Source organism: Trachurus japonicus, chromosome 16, assembly GCF_045865225.1.
Source record: "Trachurus japonicus isolate A0001 chromosome 16, Traja_1.0".
Lineage (NCBI taxonomy): Eukaryota > Metazoa > Chordata > Actinopteri > Carangiformes > Carangidae > Trachurus > Trachurus japonicus.
In genome coordinates this window covers 21,891,432-21,909,279 of record NC_140922.1, presented here as the reverse complement: position 1 = coordinate 21,909,279, position 17,848 = coordinate 21,891,432, and the positions used below count along the sequence as shown (strand labels likewise).

General features: G+C 41.6%; 1 protein-coding gene across 2 annotated transcripts in view; it reads left to right on the top strand.

Annotated features, from left to right (window-relative positions):
• The window catches only part of LOC146972388 (RNA-binding motif, single-stranded-interacting protein 3-like), a 108,298-nt gene that overhangs the window by 63,654 nt on the left and 26,796 nt on the right, over positions 1–17,848 (top strand). For both annotated transcript variants that reach the window (XM_085802554.1, XM_085802555.1), the window contains exons 5-6: positions 9,807–9,964; positions 10,979–11,058. In XM_085802554.1, the coding sequence (XP_085658680.1) occupies positions 9,807–9,964; positions 10,979–11,058 (238 nt within the window). The remainder of the gene's footprint in view (positions 1–9,806; positions 9,965–10,978; positions 11,059–17,848) is intronic.

The window sequence follows — 17,848 nt, the reverse complement described above, 5'->3', positions numbered from 1 at the left end:
TTGATCTTTACTGTCTTATTCTGCTTATTAAACAAAATTTTGCAGAAAACTGATATAAAAACAGTGTTAAAAAGGACAGTATAGATACAGCAGTATCACTACTAGAATTTGTGTTATTGCATAATATGAATGCACATACATTCCGCAACTCTAGATAGATCTCAGCCTTGTGTGACACCTCTGTTTATTTGTGTATATGTAGTTTTTGAATGTTGATAAGCGTGTGTAGTTGTCATCATTAATGAGTCTCTCTGAACTGCCATGAAACAGTCAGTGATGATACCGCATCAAATGCCGACTGACACACACACACACACACACACTTCTCTCTCTCACAGGCGTCAACAGGGTGTGTACCTGCAGAGTCAGAGACTCCCCTCCTTGGTTCCAGACTCCATTAATCATTTAGAGCAAGGATTTCCCTGAAGCCCGCTCTCTCCTCAGGCAGACACTACGACATCAGGCTGACACCGCCTCAAATTTATCAGACATCAGAGAGATTTGTTTCAAAATCCCTCTTATTTAAAGAACATTCACGTCTGCTCAACATTTTTATATGTTCTTTAATGTGCACGAATTGGATGTGTGGATTGTTGTCTCAAGAGCTGGGCAGTCTGTGTTGTTGTTGGATGTCTTACATTCTGGACAGCATTTCCATCAGCTCAGTCTGAACTCTAAATGTTCAAGTTATTCATCCCTGTATAATGATTTTTTGGGCACTTGACATGCTACTCCATCATAGCTCTGCCATTGAAAGTGTTTAAAAAAAATCTCTCTTGAAATAAATGATTTTGAATTTTCAGTCAAGGTTTTTTTTTTTTTTAGTCTTTGCTTCAATCCTGACTGATTGTTTTAAACTCCAGCCACTTCACCGGCGTCGTCTGTCAAATGTCTGAGACGTGGTTACAAGTAAACACGGGTGAAGGTGATGGAAAAGTCTGACCCAGATTGAAAATAATTAGAATGATTCATTTGATTAAAAAAACAGAGAAATAAAGTTTTTTTTTTTTCGTAAATTTAACATTGCACTCTTGTCTGCCAGGCTGCTCCCTGGGAATTCCCAACTCAGAAAAGGAATGGATACTTTAGCATGAGCTCTCATTGACCTTTAACAAATGCATGGCCTGGTAATCATTTTCGGTTTATTCCTTTTACGCACAGAAACATTCACCACATACCAACAGCCACATCCTGACACCCCCACACGCACACACACATTTATTTGAGTGGCAGGTGTACAAAAATAAATTACACGCAATACCTCAAAGTACAGCTGTGTGTGTGTGTGTGTGTGTGTGTGTGTGTGTGTGTGCCTGTCTACCAGATCATCCGTCTGCATTCCAGGTAATTAGACTGGCCAACAGCTGAGTCCCATTAGCCTTGATTACAGCATTCAGTGCTACACAAGAGAAGAGGGAGAAAGGGAAGAGCGCTGGAGAGAGCGGGATATGAATGTACTGTACACACTGAATCTGTTTTTTAGGCATTATGCCTATTATGTGTAGGCGTTTGCGTGTGTAATCGCTCTACATGGCTTTTTATGCGTTATAGCAGTGCCTTGGCATGGTTGGTTGCCTTGGCGTCTTAACAGTTTAACCTAAGGCCCTGTGTGTTATGAGGGACACAGCCAAGATGTGTTTTGTGAACTATGACCATAAACACGTGTTTCATATTTTGTGGTATATAACAAAAATGCTTTTTCCTTAATTGGCTTCCCACAGTGGAAGCTCAGATATTTTACCAGGAAGTCAATTTTGTAATCTTAAACCCAAAATGGATCACAGGCCTGTTTCTCGTGAATCCCCACAAGATATGGAAGATTATGTTTTTTTTCAATGACTCATGCCGTGTTTGGGATTTTTGACAAAAAGAAGGTCCAGGCCTGAACCATAAAGAAGTAAGAACAACCACATAACCACAGGAAATGACACCACTGCTACTCAGCTGTAAGGAATCAGGCCCACACTCATAAGTTGTGTTTGTGTGGTCAGTCTGGAGAATAAACAAGTACATCCACAACAAAGAAAAACAGAAAGACAGATGTGGATCACACTCAGACTAGAATGTTGTTTAGTCTATCTATGCATTTATCCATAGTATCTTTTTTTTCCTGAATTTCCAGTCATGTCCAAGGGAAAGTGATTTAATCGATTTATGAGGCATTTTGATCTGTTTTCATCCCAGGAAATGTTTACTTAATCCACCCTGAGCTTTTCTGTCTATCTGTATGTGCACCTCTGCTCTTACTCCCTCCATCTGGCCTTCTCTCTCTCTATTTGCGGTGTGTGTATGTGTGCGCGTCCCTCTCTTCTATCTGTGTCTGACCCTCCCTGATGGTTTCACTGTCTCAGAATTGGGTGATTGATTCCAGCTCTGGACGGCTGGCAGACAAGCAGCCTGCACACTGGTGTGCAGCGGGGACTGCACTCTGCTCTGACTCTGTGATGAATTACTGGCCTTTAAATACACACAGTAGAGACAGTGTGAGCAGAAAAAAAGAGAAGGATGGGATGAGAAAGGAAAAGCCATGGTACAATTGCAGTGAAAAAGAGAGGACAGTTGAGCGCAAAAGGCAGAGGCACAAAAAGGGCGACAGGGAGAGAAGGGGGGCAAACAGGTAAATTAATGGTTGAATTTAGTAATAACTGCATGTGTGACTTGAGAATTTGAGAACTGTGTGTTTGTGTGTGTGCGTGCTTGTGCGTGCGTGCACACACCATTATCTAGACAGGCCTCTCTTATTGCTTTAAATGAGTCATGCAGAGTGTGAAGACGCAGGCAGTGTTGGAAGCCAGAGGGAGGAAAAACGTTCTTACCATCACGAAATTGAATTAAACATTGAAACATAGTCAGTCTCTCACTTAGTCAAGTGTGATGCCATTTCTTTGAATAGTCAGTGTTTCTTTGCCACTTCACAGTCGCTAGAGAACCACAGAGTGGAAAACAGCTTCTCTGCTTCTGAATATTTTCATAAGTATGCCATCACTTGGAAAGCCCAGTTTTAATGATCCTTGAGTGTTAGCTCAGTCTTTCAAAGGTTAGCTAAGCTAAATGACCTTTGTAGCCAATTAACTACAGCAAAAACCTGGTGTGGAATTTACAAGTGCACGGATCAATCTTTGTGTTTTCTTTCTCTGCTTGAAAAGTTGTTATTTCTTGGAAGTTGAAAGAATGTGACAAGCGAGATAAAGTCCATGCCCTTTTTGTATTATTGCGAATTAAATCCAATTCTCTGGAGACATTCAACTCACAAATATATAGAGGAAATAACCGGCTATGACTCTTTTTATGCAGTCTTCATCCACAAGCTCTGGAATCTCTGAACTTGCAAGAACAGTGACATTACAGTGGCCTTTAGCCGGCTGAAACATGCAGCAATGCTTCAGGAATTTTGATCATGTCTAAATATTTCCACTTTTTTCCTCAGTCACAAAACCCACATAACAGGCAAAGTAGTGGAGCCATGCAGCAGACAGACTGAAATACACAGGACATAGAAGTGATTTGACATGTGGGTGGTGTTGAAAGAACAGCATATGTACAATATGTATTATTTAGACAATTGCGTCAGGTTTTCATGCTCTCCACCTACAATATTAGAGCAGACACATTATGTGCATTACAAAGCGGCAGCAGCCAAACACAATGCCATACTAATATGAACTGACCGGAACATTAAATGATGAGGTAATCACTAATCCAGTGTTGATTTCACTGAGCCTGCAGTCATCATGGAGATAGAGAAAAGTGTATATCTCCATGTCTAATGAAACCCTGGGGATTTCTGGGTTTAGGGTTCATGAAGTATTTATGGCATGTTCATTAAGTATTGATTAAGCCGTTAGAGAGCATTTAGATACCCAGACAATCATTATGAAAGATTAGAACTTGGCTTGAGGAAGAGGAAGATGGAGGAAGGCAGAAATGCAGAGAGAGAGCCAGAAACGGTGGTGAGGGGCGAATGGAAATGAGGGAGAGTAAAGATGTGAATGGTAAGGCATATGGAAGACGTGGAAACGGAGTAAGGATGCAAGAGGGAAAGGAAAAGACGGATGTGAAGGGCGAGGAGAAAAAATGTGCTCTTTAAATATTAATTAAGCATTCAGATAGCATTTTAGACAGCAAGGCTACCATTATAGGAGATTAGGTTTTAATCTGAGGAAGAGGATGGGCGAATAGCAAGTAGGTAAAAAAGGAAAGGACAAGAGGGGGAGGGGGAAGGGGAGGGTGAGGGCGAGCATGAGAAAGGAGGAAGTTGAGGTATGGGAGGAGGTGGGCTGAAGGAGGGCAAAGGAGAGGAAAGAATAGATGGATTAAAAGAGGAAATGAGCAGGATTAAGTGAAAGACAAGATGGAATGGTAAGTGGAGGGAGTCAACACATATTGAACAGAAAGTCTTATTTCCCTAATCATATACTGCTTCTTTATGAACGTGCCTAGCTCGATTTCTTTTCCGAGGCGCCCCTGTCTTCACTTAGTTTTTCCTCATCTTTCCATCCATCCATTTTTAATAACCACTCATTGCTGTTCAGGGTTGTGAGAGGCCGCAATGTGTCATTTTGGAGTGTGGAGTGTTACTATTTGAGATGCAAGCGGGATTGGAAAGAAATGTGACATTCAAGTACCCGTCTCACCTCATATCCATCCATCTACGATATAGACTCAGCCGGTGTTTTTCACAGCTATTTAACCATTGCTTTGCCCTCTCTTTACCCTCTAGCTCTCCGGCAGGTGTTGTGGCATTGCAAGGTAACCGGGAAGTAGCATGATAAGAGGCACAGACCTGCTATAATGATGCAGCAATGAGGTTTAATGGGGCTGAAAACACAGGCTGACTCGCTGGCAGGCTCCACAGTCAGGGAGAGGCACAGTTGGTGCGAAGCTGTTTCCAGCTCATGACAGATGTTACTGAGAGAGAGGGGGGGCGGGGGGGGTAGAGGGGGTGGACAAAGAGGCAGAGAGACAAAGAGACGTAGGGAGAGAGGGGACGGGGAGAGAGAGGTGAGTCATTTGCAACATGCAGAGTGAGAGATCACTGAGAAATAACTTTGTGCAAACGGCAACTTTGAGCAAAGTCAAGCAGAGTTCACTCACATGCGGGTGCTCCAAAACACTTTAGTTCATATCCCTGAAGTACTTGTGCAAATAAATGTGTTTTACAGCCAGCTGTGTCTAGAGATGGTCAGGTTGAGCAATGTGATTTCAATAACCCACCATGATGCCCCTGTTAATTTTGTACCCATCTCACTCTTTATTCCTGGGATAAATCATACAAAGAAAACTAGGGATTTTCAGGCAGGCATTGGAAGAGATAACACAGACATGTATCATAATCAGCAACTGGAGGAGTGGAGGAGAGGTTATGGCATCCCTCTTGTACACACAAATCTGCATTCATTTCCCTTGTTACAGTAACTGCAAACTGCACGGAAAATGTGTGCAGAAACAAAACAGCTGACCCACTTTTAGCTGAAATTGGACAAACCACTGTGAGATTTTGTTTAAGACATATTGTCTTTGGATGAAATTAGCTTGTAACCACATTGACCACAGGGGTAGGAAATCTTCTGTTTTACCATTTAATCTTTTTAGGGCTTTCGAATTAAAAAAAAAAAAAGAAAAAGAAGGAAAGAAAAAAAGAAGAGCGCAAGGATTGTGTCAGACCTGCCTCCATAGACAGCCAGGGGAAATTCAGTTACATACAGAGTAACTCTAGATTGAAGACTGAAATTCCTCTGTGTCTCGATGAGCAGGTAACTGTTCGTAATGACAAAGTCCACAGTCACAGTAAGCGTGTAAAGTGCAGTAGAGCGAAGCCTCAGGAGTACTATAGAGCTAATTCACTTGAATGACAAAAGCACTGAGACTTGTAAGTGTGCGACATAGCGATGGATGTGTAGCATTAGACAGTGGTTCACTGTTGAATCTAAACACGGCCGTGCCATAAACCTCCTATTTGTATTGTAAGGGTTTCTCTAATATTAATAATATCAACCCAGGCCCTGCTCTTGCTATATCTACATTTCAGCAACATAAAGCTCACAGAATAGTCAGATATGTCTGTATGTTCTTACGCTACAGACTCTTTATAAGAAGAATGATTTGCGCTATCAATAGAACGTGAAGACATATTTATTACTGTTTAAAGTTCCTGTTTTCAGGTTTTGAAGGCTTGCATGACCGCCCCATTAGACTTTACTCCACTAAAAACAATACTCAATAGAATATCATGAGCTTTAAAACAGGTGTTCCTTGTCATAATGCTTCCTCCCGTGTGATAAGTGATATATCTGAAGTTAATATGAGGCTTCAGCAGTCTGAGTCAGCAAAGTCAAGTGGATATTTTCCAAAGTTACAGTGTTTTTTTTTTTGTTTGTTTCTTTTTTTTTTGGGGGGGGGGATTTGGAGGAAGTTCCCTCTTTTTGTTTCCACTGACAGTGCTTCTGTGCTGAGCTACAGTATGTGAAAGGACAATAGTAGGCTCCAAAGACAGGAGCAGCTCCTGCCTGGAGGCGTAGCTCTGACTTGGCTCGTTACCAGTGCGGGAAAGAAAACTGGACCAGTTAAGAACTGGTACCAGCACCAGGTTCTTTTTGCTGGAAAAGAGTTTTTGACTGAGCTTTGACTGGTACTGGTGCCAGGTCTGGTGCTGCTGGTGGTGAAACAGAGGCTGGTCCTGGTCCTGGTCCTGGTCCTGGTCCTGGTCCTGGTCCTGGTCCTGGTGAACTTCTGACAAGTACCAATATAGATCTGTCTACCAGAAGCTTTGACTTGTAGTACTGGTCCTGGTCGTGGGACTGAAATTGGTTCTTCTGCTGGTTCTGCTGCTAGTGCTGGTTCTGGTACTGGTTCTGGTACCCACTTCGGTAATGGTACTGGTTTTGGTACCAGTTCTGGTGTTACTGGTACCGGGTTTGGTACCGGTACTAGTTCTGGTACCAGTTCTGGTACTGGTTCTGGTACTGGGTTTGGTACCAGTACTTGTTCTGGTACCGATTCTGGTACTGGTTCTGTTACTGGTACGGGTTCTGGTGTCACATTGGGTACTAGTTCTTGTACTGGTTCTGGTACCGGCTGACTTGGGATTTCTCATCTCGAGCGACGGAGCGATGTCACTCGGAGCCTCAGCAATTTTTCGATTTTACATAGCTTTGGAAGATAACCACTTGTTTTAACTAACTTCTACTCCTATGTCTGCCAGTGCCTCATATTATCTCGATTTAATACTGTTTAATACATTTCTGCCCAGAGAAAAACTGCAAACCTTTATTCTCCATCACTTTCCCTGACAGAGCAGAAGTATGAGGTCTTTTAGATGCCAGTTTGTACAGGATACATACACCTATTGCAAATACAGTTCAAGTGTCCACACTGGCACCTGACCAGTGCTTTATGATTGATTTAAGCGTGAGTGAATTCTGTAATTGGACATTTTAATGAGGAAAGCAGTCCAACTATAATTTATACTGGTTTGCTTCAGGGAGGTCCAACTATAAGAAAGATGACTTTTAAATCAATGACAGATTCCACAGCTGCTAGATGCGATTTTATGCATTTGATCTCGCCACTTTCATCTGTCACTGCCCGCATCGATGCACACACACACATCCAACAGCATGTACACAAATGCAAAAGATTATATTCAAAGCCAGTTGCCCTGTGTGGGAAGACAACTGTGCCACTCTGTGTATTGGACACTCTGCCAAAAGAAAATCCCTGCTGACGAAGGCAGATATTCAGACTTAGAAAGAAAGGTAAATATTTCAGACTTCCTTCAGTGAGGCTGTTCTGCTTACTCTGAGTCACAGACTACATGGATGGCTTTGGTCACAGCCAGTCAGACTTGGGACTCCCACACTTGAAATCACACAGCTCTCGTGCATGGAAAGGAAAATCCTCCATGGATAAAGGAAATGTTTAGGTTTAAAATGAGCCATTTTGGGCAACCTTTTTTAAAAGTACACACAAGGATTCACCCAACAAAACAGACATATACACACACTGCAAGGCTGCATAGGGTTTGCAAAAAACCACCTAAAGGCTCCACTGCTCTTCTCCCCCAACTGTTCAGTTTGGCCAGACGGCTGCAGCTCTAGGAGGAGTCCTGGTTGACCCAAACTTCTTTCATTTAAGAATGATGCAACTGTGCTGTTAGAAACAATAAGTGCAGCAGGATGTTTTTATAGCCTTGCCTAAATCTGTACCTTGCTACAATTCTGTCTCTGAGCTCTCGGGGCAGTTCCCTTGACCTCATGAATCTTATTTTGCTCTGATATGCACTGTGAGCTGAAAGGTTTTATTTAGACAGGTGTGTGCCTTTTCAAAATTATGTTCAAACGACTTAATTCAACACAACTAGACTCCAATGAAGGTGTAGAACCATCTCGAAGATGATCGACAAAAATTGGCGGCACCTGAGTGTCACAGCAATGGGGTCTGAAAACTTATGTTCACGTGATATTTCAGTTTTTCTTTTTTAATTAATTTGCAAAAAATTCTAAAATTCTGGGTTTATGTTGTAATTATGGGGTGGTGCGTGTACTGTAGATTGATGAGGAAAAAAATAATTGTATTGATTTTATCATAAGGCTTCAAAAAAACAAATGGTGAAAATTTGAAGGGGGTCTGAATACTTTCCATATGCACTGTATATTGTCTTTGGGTCTCAGTACTAAACATGTTGGGGGTCTAATGACCAAAAATATCGCTTACTTCTGCTTTAATGTATGAAAACAATAACTAGTAATGAAAACACAGACAAGCAGAAAACACATAATGGAAACAGTGTAATAATTCCTGTGACCACAGCTGGCCACAGTGGTCTATGACAACAAATTTGCAGAAAAGTTGTGGTGATTGGTTAAAATTGCAAGGGCTCACAGATTTCATGATGACTGGATGAATTTGCTAGAGCACCCTATATCAAACCCTCTCCGTTTCAATCCCTCTGTAATTTGCAAGCACTGTAGATACACACAATACACAAACATGCACACTCCTGCAGAGGATCAATTCAATGTGAGTGCTGTGGTGCCGCCAAACAGAATGAAAATAATTGAAGTATACTAGTCTATAACTAAATGAGGGGCACATTACTGTAGAAGGAGGTTCCCCTGGAAAAGATTAATGCAGCTCTGTTAACATCTATGAATCCTGAGGGGGTTACCTTACTGCTTGAGGGGTTCTGAGTGTCAAGCCGGAGCACTGACTCTCCAATGAAATGTTTATTCCTCTTTGGGGAGAGTTTGCCACTTGAGTTAAATTCACAGATATTTTGCAGTGGGATGTTCAGTAATAAATATGGAAATAAACAGCTCGAATGGCACAGCTTTAACCTTTAATGCATTTACTGCTTCAAAACCAGCTTTTAGTGGAGGGTTATAGTCAACTCTTTCATTCCTCTCACTTTATTTTGAGCTTTTTACATACTTGAGGGGAAGAAAAACTGTTTTGCTTGGCACCAGGGCAGTCTCTTGTCTAGATTTACAGTATATCCTTGGTATGAGGATAGACACAGCATTTCAACCCTTCACCATCAGCAAATTTTTAATTATTGATAATAAACTGTATTAAATTTTATTCCTTTTTTGCACATTCTTAAGGGTGGGCATGTGTTTTTGTGAGACCCAAAACCAGTGATTATTTTCAAGGCTTCAGAGACACATTTCCAATCAGCTCTTAACTCTCTAAGACCAGACTAAAATATTCAATTTTCTGGCTGGCACTTAAACATTTGTTGATGCAAGACAAATGGAAGTGACGAGAGCAAGTTCCTCATCTTCTACCGCTCTCTTTTGTCTCCACAGCAACAGGAGCAGGACCCCACCAACCTTTACATCTCCAACCTGCCGGTGTCCATGGACGAGCAGGAGCTGGAGAACATGCTGAAGCCCTTCGGTCACGTCATCTCCACACGGATACTGAGGGACGCCAATGGCCTGAGCAGAGGAGTTGGTTTTGCCAGGTACACAAAACATTACACACACAGATGACTGTCAATACAGATTTCGCATTTCATTTATTTATCCGCTCCAAATCTATTTAAATGTAATATTTGGCCGAGCAAGCTAATTCATAATCACTGAATAGAGAAAATAACATTGATTCAAAGCTATCACACTATGGTCCAGAATCATGTTTGAGATAATTGCTAGTGGCAATGTTACCCTGAGTTGACTCCCTGCCATTTACACGTAAAGGACTCAGCTCTAATGATACAAGTCCACATTTCTCTACCCTTGGCCTCTTCACCCTCCTCTGTGTGTGTGTGTGTATGTGTGTGTGTGTGTGTGTGTGTGTGTGTGTGTGTATGGTCCTCTCAGTTACAACATGGAGTGTGCCAGTGATTAGAATGCAGTCAGGGCTCCATTCAGGGTCACTGGCAATGTGAAGAAAACCCAAGACCCACACACATGCTCACTCACATACCACATGCACACATACACAATCTCTCTCTCTCTCTCTCTCTCTCTCTCTCTCTCTCTCCGTTAGTCCCAGTCACTGTTTTTTCTCCCACACACGCACACACATGCACTCACACACTGGCTTTTGCTTGCCAAGCAGGCAATTAGTCATTGAGCTGTGATTGGGTGAGCGGAGCTGAATAGGGGCAGACAAAGAGGACATGACACACAACAGATCAGACTGAATGGAGCTTTTAAACCGGGACAAAGGAGAGGAAACCCCATAGAAAACACACAGATGCAAAAACACACACACACACACACATACTCGAGCCTGCCTAAGGCACTGTGCTTCAGACATACACAGACAAACAAGCCAAGATGCATAAACGGGCAGGTATATAATGCATTTACTCCAATGTAGGACACATTAGCATACAGTCCTATCCACATACAGGACTTCCACTTTTTAATGAAACCACATTATCTCCTGTGCACATGGAGTTGTAACACAAAGAGCTTGTTGTCCTCAAGTAGCCCCCTTTCTTTCTCTTCTCCCTTTTTCTGTCTCTCAGAATGGAGTCGACAGAGAAGTGCGACGTGGTGATCCAAAATTTCAATGGGAAATTTTTGAAAACCCCTCCAGGCATGACAGGTAGGTGTCGATCACCAAGACAACTGCTTTGTACTCCCTAAGCCAGTGTGTATAGGTCGGGTTGCTCATATAGATGTAGGATTTGTGCAGCATGATAGACTCAATCACCCTCCACAAACACACCGGTCGGTCGCTGTATAAAGGTATAAAGATTATTTGACCTTGAACTGAGTTTCCTGCAAGCCTTTAAAAGCACTTCCATTAGGGTTTACGTTTGTCTAAGAAAAAAAAGCATAGAAGTCATCTTTTGTGTCTGGCTTGCGGAGAACACAGCAGTCTGCTTGACATGTATCAGCTACACACAGCGTGGTGTTGTTATGATAGCTGGACAGCTTGCATCATAGAGGCTGGCTGTTGTTGGATCATTCTCAGTGTCACCAACAATACAATACCTGAGTTTTGGTACTGATAGAAACATGGCACTTTTGTTTTCACAATCTTAGTTTGAGAAATATAAACCCATTTCTCTACAAGGGCATCTTTTTTCATTTGAGTATTATACATTTCTTTTCATTCTTCAGGAAAGTGGGTTATCATCTTCCTGTAGAGGCATTAACATTATCTTTGCCTCATAGGAGTTTTATGGATGCTGTAGAGAAACCAGCCTCGCTTTCAGTCTAGAAGACAAATGTGTATTGTGTGACATCAAATCAAGTGGGGATGTTTCTTCTTTTTGTCTTTTTTGTGGTAAAAAAAAAACAAACTCACAGGCTCTTTCACATCTGGACATCTCTGCCTGTCGGTATAACATTTGTCTTAGTACAACGCCGTGTCAGTGCAGTGTAATGCTTCAGCAATATCTCTTCTGCTCTCTCTCTCTCTCACTCACTTTCTGCCCCCCTCTTCCAAGACCACCCTGAATTGATTAAATAGGAAGGTCTTAGTGATTAATTTCTCCACTGTACAGGACACAGATTGAGACAGGCCCAGGCACAAGACGACACATACATACATACTTATAGACAGACGTCCCCTAAAGCAAACAGTCTGTGTCTGATTGCCCCTCCGTATCAACAGCAAAGACTCTGCCTTTAAACACAGAGGGTAGAGGAGAAGGCAACAGGATGGGGTGGAGGGAGATGAAGAATGAAAGAGAGAGGAGGAAGCGGAGGAGGATGAGGGGCGTGTGGGTGTAAAAGAGAACAACATATACTGTACAGGGAGAGAGCCCAGTGGGGTGACTAAAATAAGTGAGATAACAGAGAGAGGACAAGGTGGTAGGGGAAAAACGAAAGGTGAGATGGGGAGAAGCAAACTGGAAGTGACACCGAATGAGGGAGAAGAGATGGAGATGCAGGAGGGTCAGATATAGTTAGAGAGAGAGAGGAGTGTGCCACACCGAAGAAAATGGAAATCAAGGACAGAGAGAGAGAGAGCTGTGCCCTGTGCCCTGGCAGAATGATTTGTGAAGTACGGCATGGTGGGTGACTCAGTTTCTCACCCGGACACACACACACACACACACACACACACACACACACACTGCTGTACTTTGAGGTTCTTTGAGGTATCACGGTGTGAAGTGAATGATGCATTGTGGCAGCCATTGCTACTTCTTTTTTTTCAGCCTGCGTGTGTGCGTGTGTGAGAACCTTAACTTCTCACACAAGGACAACCGTGACTGTCAGCACAGTAAAGAGCCATGAGCTTCATGGTTGTGTTATTGTGCCGGTTGACAAGCTTGTCTCCATGACAAATCTGAAAAGAAAACTGTTGTGATGAATATTGTTAGACAAAACCATTGAATTCAGCTTTTCAGGTTATTGCTGCAGTTCATTTGATCCACATCAGGCTGTCATGTTGATTACTGTATGATTGTGTGAATATTTGCACACAACAAGAACTTAAAGCAACTTTACTTGATATTTTCATATATTACAATTGGGTCAAATGAAATATGAACACGATTAATTATAATTTTGAACCTGCAGAGAATTATCACCCAACACTGCAGGCCGCCTCAGCTCAAACAGTTTGCAGGCAGAAGCTTTTTGCATTGGGAAAGAAAAAAAATCTCTGAAAACCCACTATATGCTACCTGCCTAGTGCTACAGTAAATGTCAGACATAGTGGACATAGTAGGAGCACTTAGCAGCAAAAAAAGCAAGAGTGAATAGTGGCCAGAAATACGTCTCCAAATGAAAGTGGATGTGACTCTGTATCTGCTGGATTTGTGCAGAAGTAACAGTTTTAAAATGCAGCTTGTGGTGCAAAAAAATAAATAAATGCAGGTTCAAACTCAACAAACACAGATATGCTCTCTCTATCTACACCTACGAAGTCGCTGAGCTCTATAATGAAGGCGAGGCATTGCTTGTCTTGGCCAAGAGTGTCCATTTTCTACTTTCTCCTTTGTATGATTGTTGCTCTGGGCTCCCCAACCAGGGAAGACATATACACACATGCATACAGTAGATACACACTGTGCTTAGCGATGTAATGCCAGTATCTGTTGATTCATGTCACTGGTTTTCTGTGTCACAAACAGTCTGTGGAATTTCCATGGCTGTTGCAGTGATACCATGACAGGCCTACGTGCTTTGTTTTAGTCTCCTTATTACTTCTATGTCTTTAAAAAAACACCACAAATTCAAATGTATTCCTATTAAAACTTAAACCCGCTCTGCTAGACCAGTGTAATGTTTTACTGCAGGTGTGTGTGCAGCACTGAGTGATGTGTGCTTGTGCCTCTTCCTGTGTCGTCCTCTGATTGATACTGCAGTCTGTCCATCCAGGCTGATGTATTGACAGGCAACAGTAATATTTTACTCTCCAGCCACAAGATTAATGCAGACATTGATCATATGACCAGAGCTTCCATGAGCCCTAGTTAACAGGAAGTCCATTGATCCACAGCTTTCTGCTTCTCCCAGTGGGTGCTTTCATAGAGACAGAGTATCTAGATTGAGCGGAACCTCGATTCTGCTTATTTTTACATTTAACTTATTAAGAAACAACTGTAGTCAGACTTTTCTGCAGATCTTTATCGTCTTCATTGTTAAGTGATGTTACAGTAAATATAAAATCTTCCCACAGATCTTTGCAATGGCTCCACAGCTTTTGGTTTTTAATACATTTTTCTAGAAAGATCTTAACTGCTCCTAATGTCTCATCACCTGCAGCGAGTGGACTCGTCCTGTAAATTCGACATTTCAACATGAGGTGTAAATTTAGCGATCACAGTCTGTGTATTCACTATATGTTGTAATTCTGTCTTCGCTGTGCACATCGTTCGATAATGATTTTCCCCCGTACAGTGAGGGAGAGACTAAGACCACCCACCCATAAAGAGCATATGTCTTCAACAGCTTCATCATGACTGTGTCACTTCCTATCACAGCTTGATGTATTAAACCTACCAGACCTGCGGGTGCTTTCACTCCTCAGGTTTGCTTCATTTGGCCCAGGCCAAGAAGGAAAAAAAAGATACATTGTTTTCCTCCAGTTCTGGTCCAGCTGGTGTTCACACTGACTTATAACAATCAAAGTGTAAACATAAAGTTATAAGGACTGACAGTGAACTCTGTGCATTGGGCATTTGTGGTAACTGTCCTGTCAATCCTGGTGTTCACAAACAGCTCATGACTCACTCATGGTGTGTAAGGAAGGATAGTGTGTGCTGCTGTTATCGGAGTAAGACACAAACTCAACACTGTTTGGACTCGGTTTCTCGTCCTGATTGAAGGGAAATCCCCACACTCACTTGGTGATGTGCAAAGGTATTACCATGGTTACTAAAGGATCTTGAATGAATAGGCCTATCCACCTTTTTCCGAACGTCAAAAACGTAGCCTGTTTTGCCGGTTTTGCTCTTCCGGTGGAATTTTATGTTTACGTTTCCATGGTTTCAGTAGTCGAGGTAAATGCATGGATTTTTTTTTTTTTTTTTCTCCAATGAAAATCTGTAAAATGCATGGATCATCACAGCAGCTTTTAACAGTGGATATCACACAAATTGACATCCGTGTTAAAAGCCAGCGTTAATAGATCTATGCATTTACCGCAACTATGACAACGACTGAAAACCATGGAAACGTAACCGTACAATTCCACCAAACCGGCAAAACCGGCTTCTGGGTTTGCCCATAGATGACGTTCGGAAACTTGTGGATAGGCTCTACATCAACACAGATGGCTTAGAAAATTGCTTTTGTAAGGGATCATGATCAGCAGATGATTAAGCTTTTGAAGTCATGGTAAAACCACCACGTATCCTTTATCGGAAAATCTTGTGGTTAGTCAATTTCGTTTTTTCCCAATAAACCATCCATCAGTGTCTGCTTGGAAACAGTTGTTAGGTTTGATTGACAACTTCCTTGCCAGGTTAAATGAGGCATTTTTAGCAATTCTTTGTTATTACATGTAAATAAATTTGTATGTTAATTTTTGGTTTCATCCTTTAACCCTCACTATGAATTTCTGGTGCAGTTTTGTGGACTTGAGGTTTAACTCATGCATTACCACAATAAGCACGGCCTTAGTTTATCAAATACGTTTTTTTTTTTTATTCAGACATAGAAAATTATTTTTACTCCTTTATGTCTTCTTTTCTCTTCATCTTACTTATTTCCCTGCTCTCCAGTTATTCTGTCTCCACCTACCACCTCTGTCCCACATCTAATCTCTCCCTCCATCTCCACTGGTCCCACGTTGTTTCTGCTTCACCCACTTGGCACTCTTCTCTTCCTTTCCTATTCCATCATACTGTAACTTCCTTGGTCTAGTTTTTTTCTTTTTTTTTCAATCTTTCTCCCCCACTATGATGTTGTCTTGTTGCTTTGATATTTCTCTTTGTCCTGCCCTCCGCTAATGGGAAGACAAACGGAGGACAAGAATGAAAAGAGCCCAAATCGCAGAGAAGGCGCATTATCACTTTGTAGTTTCAATAATAATCAGGAGGCTTTTAAAAATGAGTGCAGCCTTACATGCCTGCTAAGATCATGAGGCATTAAGCCCCCATTCATTGCCGCCATTCAAGCGGTTCAATACTTTAATAAATGGGAAATGAATTTTAGTTGATGTTCCTGATAATGGAGTAAAGAATTGAACGAGACTCTACTGAAGAAAAGATTGTGTAATTATAGGACAGCACTGCACTGTCAGACTTGGTGTCAGCTTACATGTGTTATTTGGAGCCACTTATTCAACACTCAAACATAGCTACGTATGGGTGTTAAAAATGCAACGATTCGAAAGCACTAACCTAATCACATCAACCCTGTCAAGTTCGTAAAATTACAAAGACATTTGCTGCTATCTTAACATCATTTGGGGAATTAATTTCTTAAATAAATGTGTCAGTTCATCGATGCATTTTATTCCCACTTGTCTCACAGCCAATTCCTTTTGTGTTGCGTGTTGCTTTAGGTTTATAATGAGAAAATGCATTGAATGTAGTAAACTTCCTCCCCCTCGGGGATGCTCTGAGGGAACGACGTAGTGAGTGATTGTCACTGTAAGGAAGAGCTAGTCAGAGGAAGACAGAGGGCGGAAATTATCAGATTTCCCTTAAACTCAATAAGTGTAAATCTTCTAATGCTCAGTTCTCCGTTTCAGCTTACGGTCCTCAATTTTATGTTTATTGGTGCAGACATAGCTGTTGAAATTTTAATGATATAGTGCTAACAGCAATATGAATAAACATTTTCTAATATATATTTTTAAATCCAGTAGCAAATACTTAGTTTGCTCTTGTGTGTGATGCTTGAACAAGTAAGTAACCCTCCAGAGCGCATATTGTTCTGTCCCAGGGCTTTGAGCTCTTTGATGCTGGGCGTCTTAAACAAAAAAAAAGAAGAAGGAAAAAAAGAGGATTTCATCCCATTCAGCCCAGCTGAGGGAGTCCTCATTTTGTCACATTTGAGGATTGGATCCCATTTTCCAACTGAATGATTTCCCATGTTGCTTCCTAATGGATTGGATTTTATTTTAAATGGGAATTTCCCCACTTCAAAGATTTGGTCCCACTTATATGATATCCCTTATCTTCCCACAGTGAAAACTGAAACCACTGTGCCATTACAAGCTAAGTTTGTCTACTGGTGTCTTGTTTAGAAGAACCAAAGCTAAGATCTATATACCTCCTGCACTTCACAGGTGCAGCTTGTCTAATCTGTGTTGCCTCCATATCTTTCCTTACCTTCTACCTGTTTCTTTTCATGTGCCCAGCTCGCCAGCAGTGAGATGGATATGTTTGTTTGCTCTGCAGGGGCTTTAACGGTTTCTGTGCTGCCCCACTGTAGTTTGCAATATCCCGCAGCTCCAGTGAGTGGTACAGTAACAGTGTGTGCTCCGCTCTTCATAGTACAAGCCATGCAACCTATATCCTGCCAGTTAAACACAAAATGTCACAGATCGAAACTCCTGGTCAGATCAGTATAGCTGAAAGTTTTTTTTTTACCCTTTAACATTCACCTACAAAAAAACACACACACATACACACTGAGGCTCACAACTACCAGTTTCTACTCTGTGTCATTTCGTTGACATCTCTTAGAGTCTATACAATTATTGATGTCTTACTTGTTGCTCTGGCAGACACAATCACAATTTCCTTTCCAAAGTAACACAAAGAAAACACAAAGACAAGAGCGTGACTATTCATTATCAGGTCCACGAAGCAGTGACATTTTGACAGATAAATTAAACAGATAAATCAACAACTGCAAGCCTTAGTTAATGAGTGCAAGTAAATCTTGTAAAAAAAAAAGAAAAGAAAAAAACGCCTCAGTTTGTTAACAAATTACATGTAGCTTTTGTCCAATAAAGTGTTCTTGTCTGTTTACTTCAA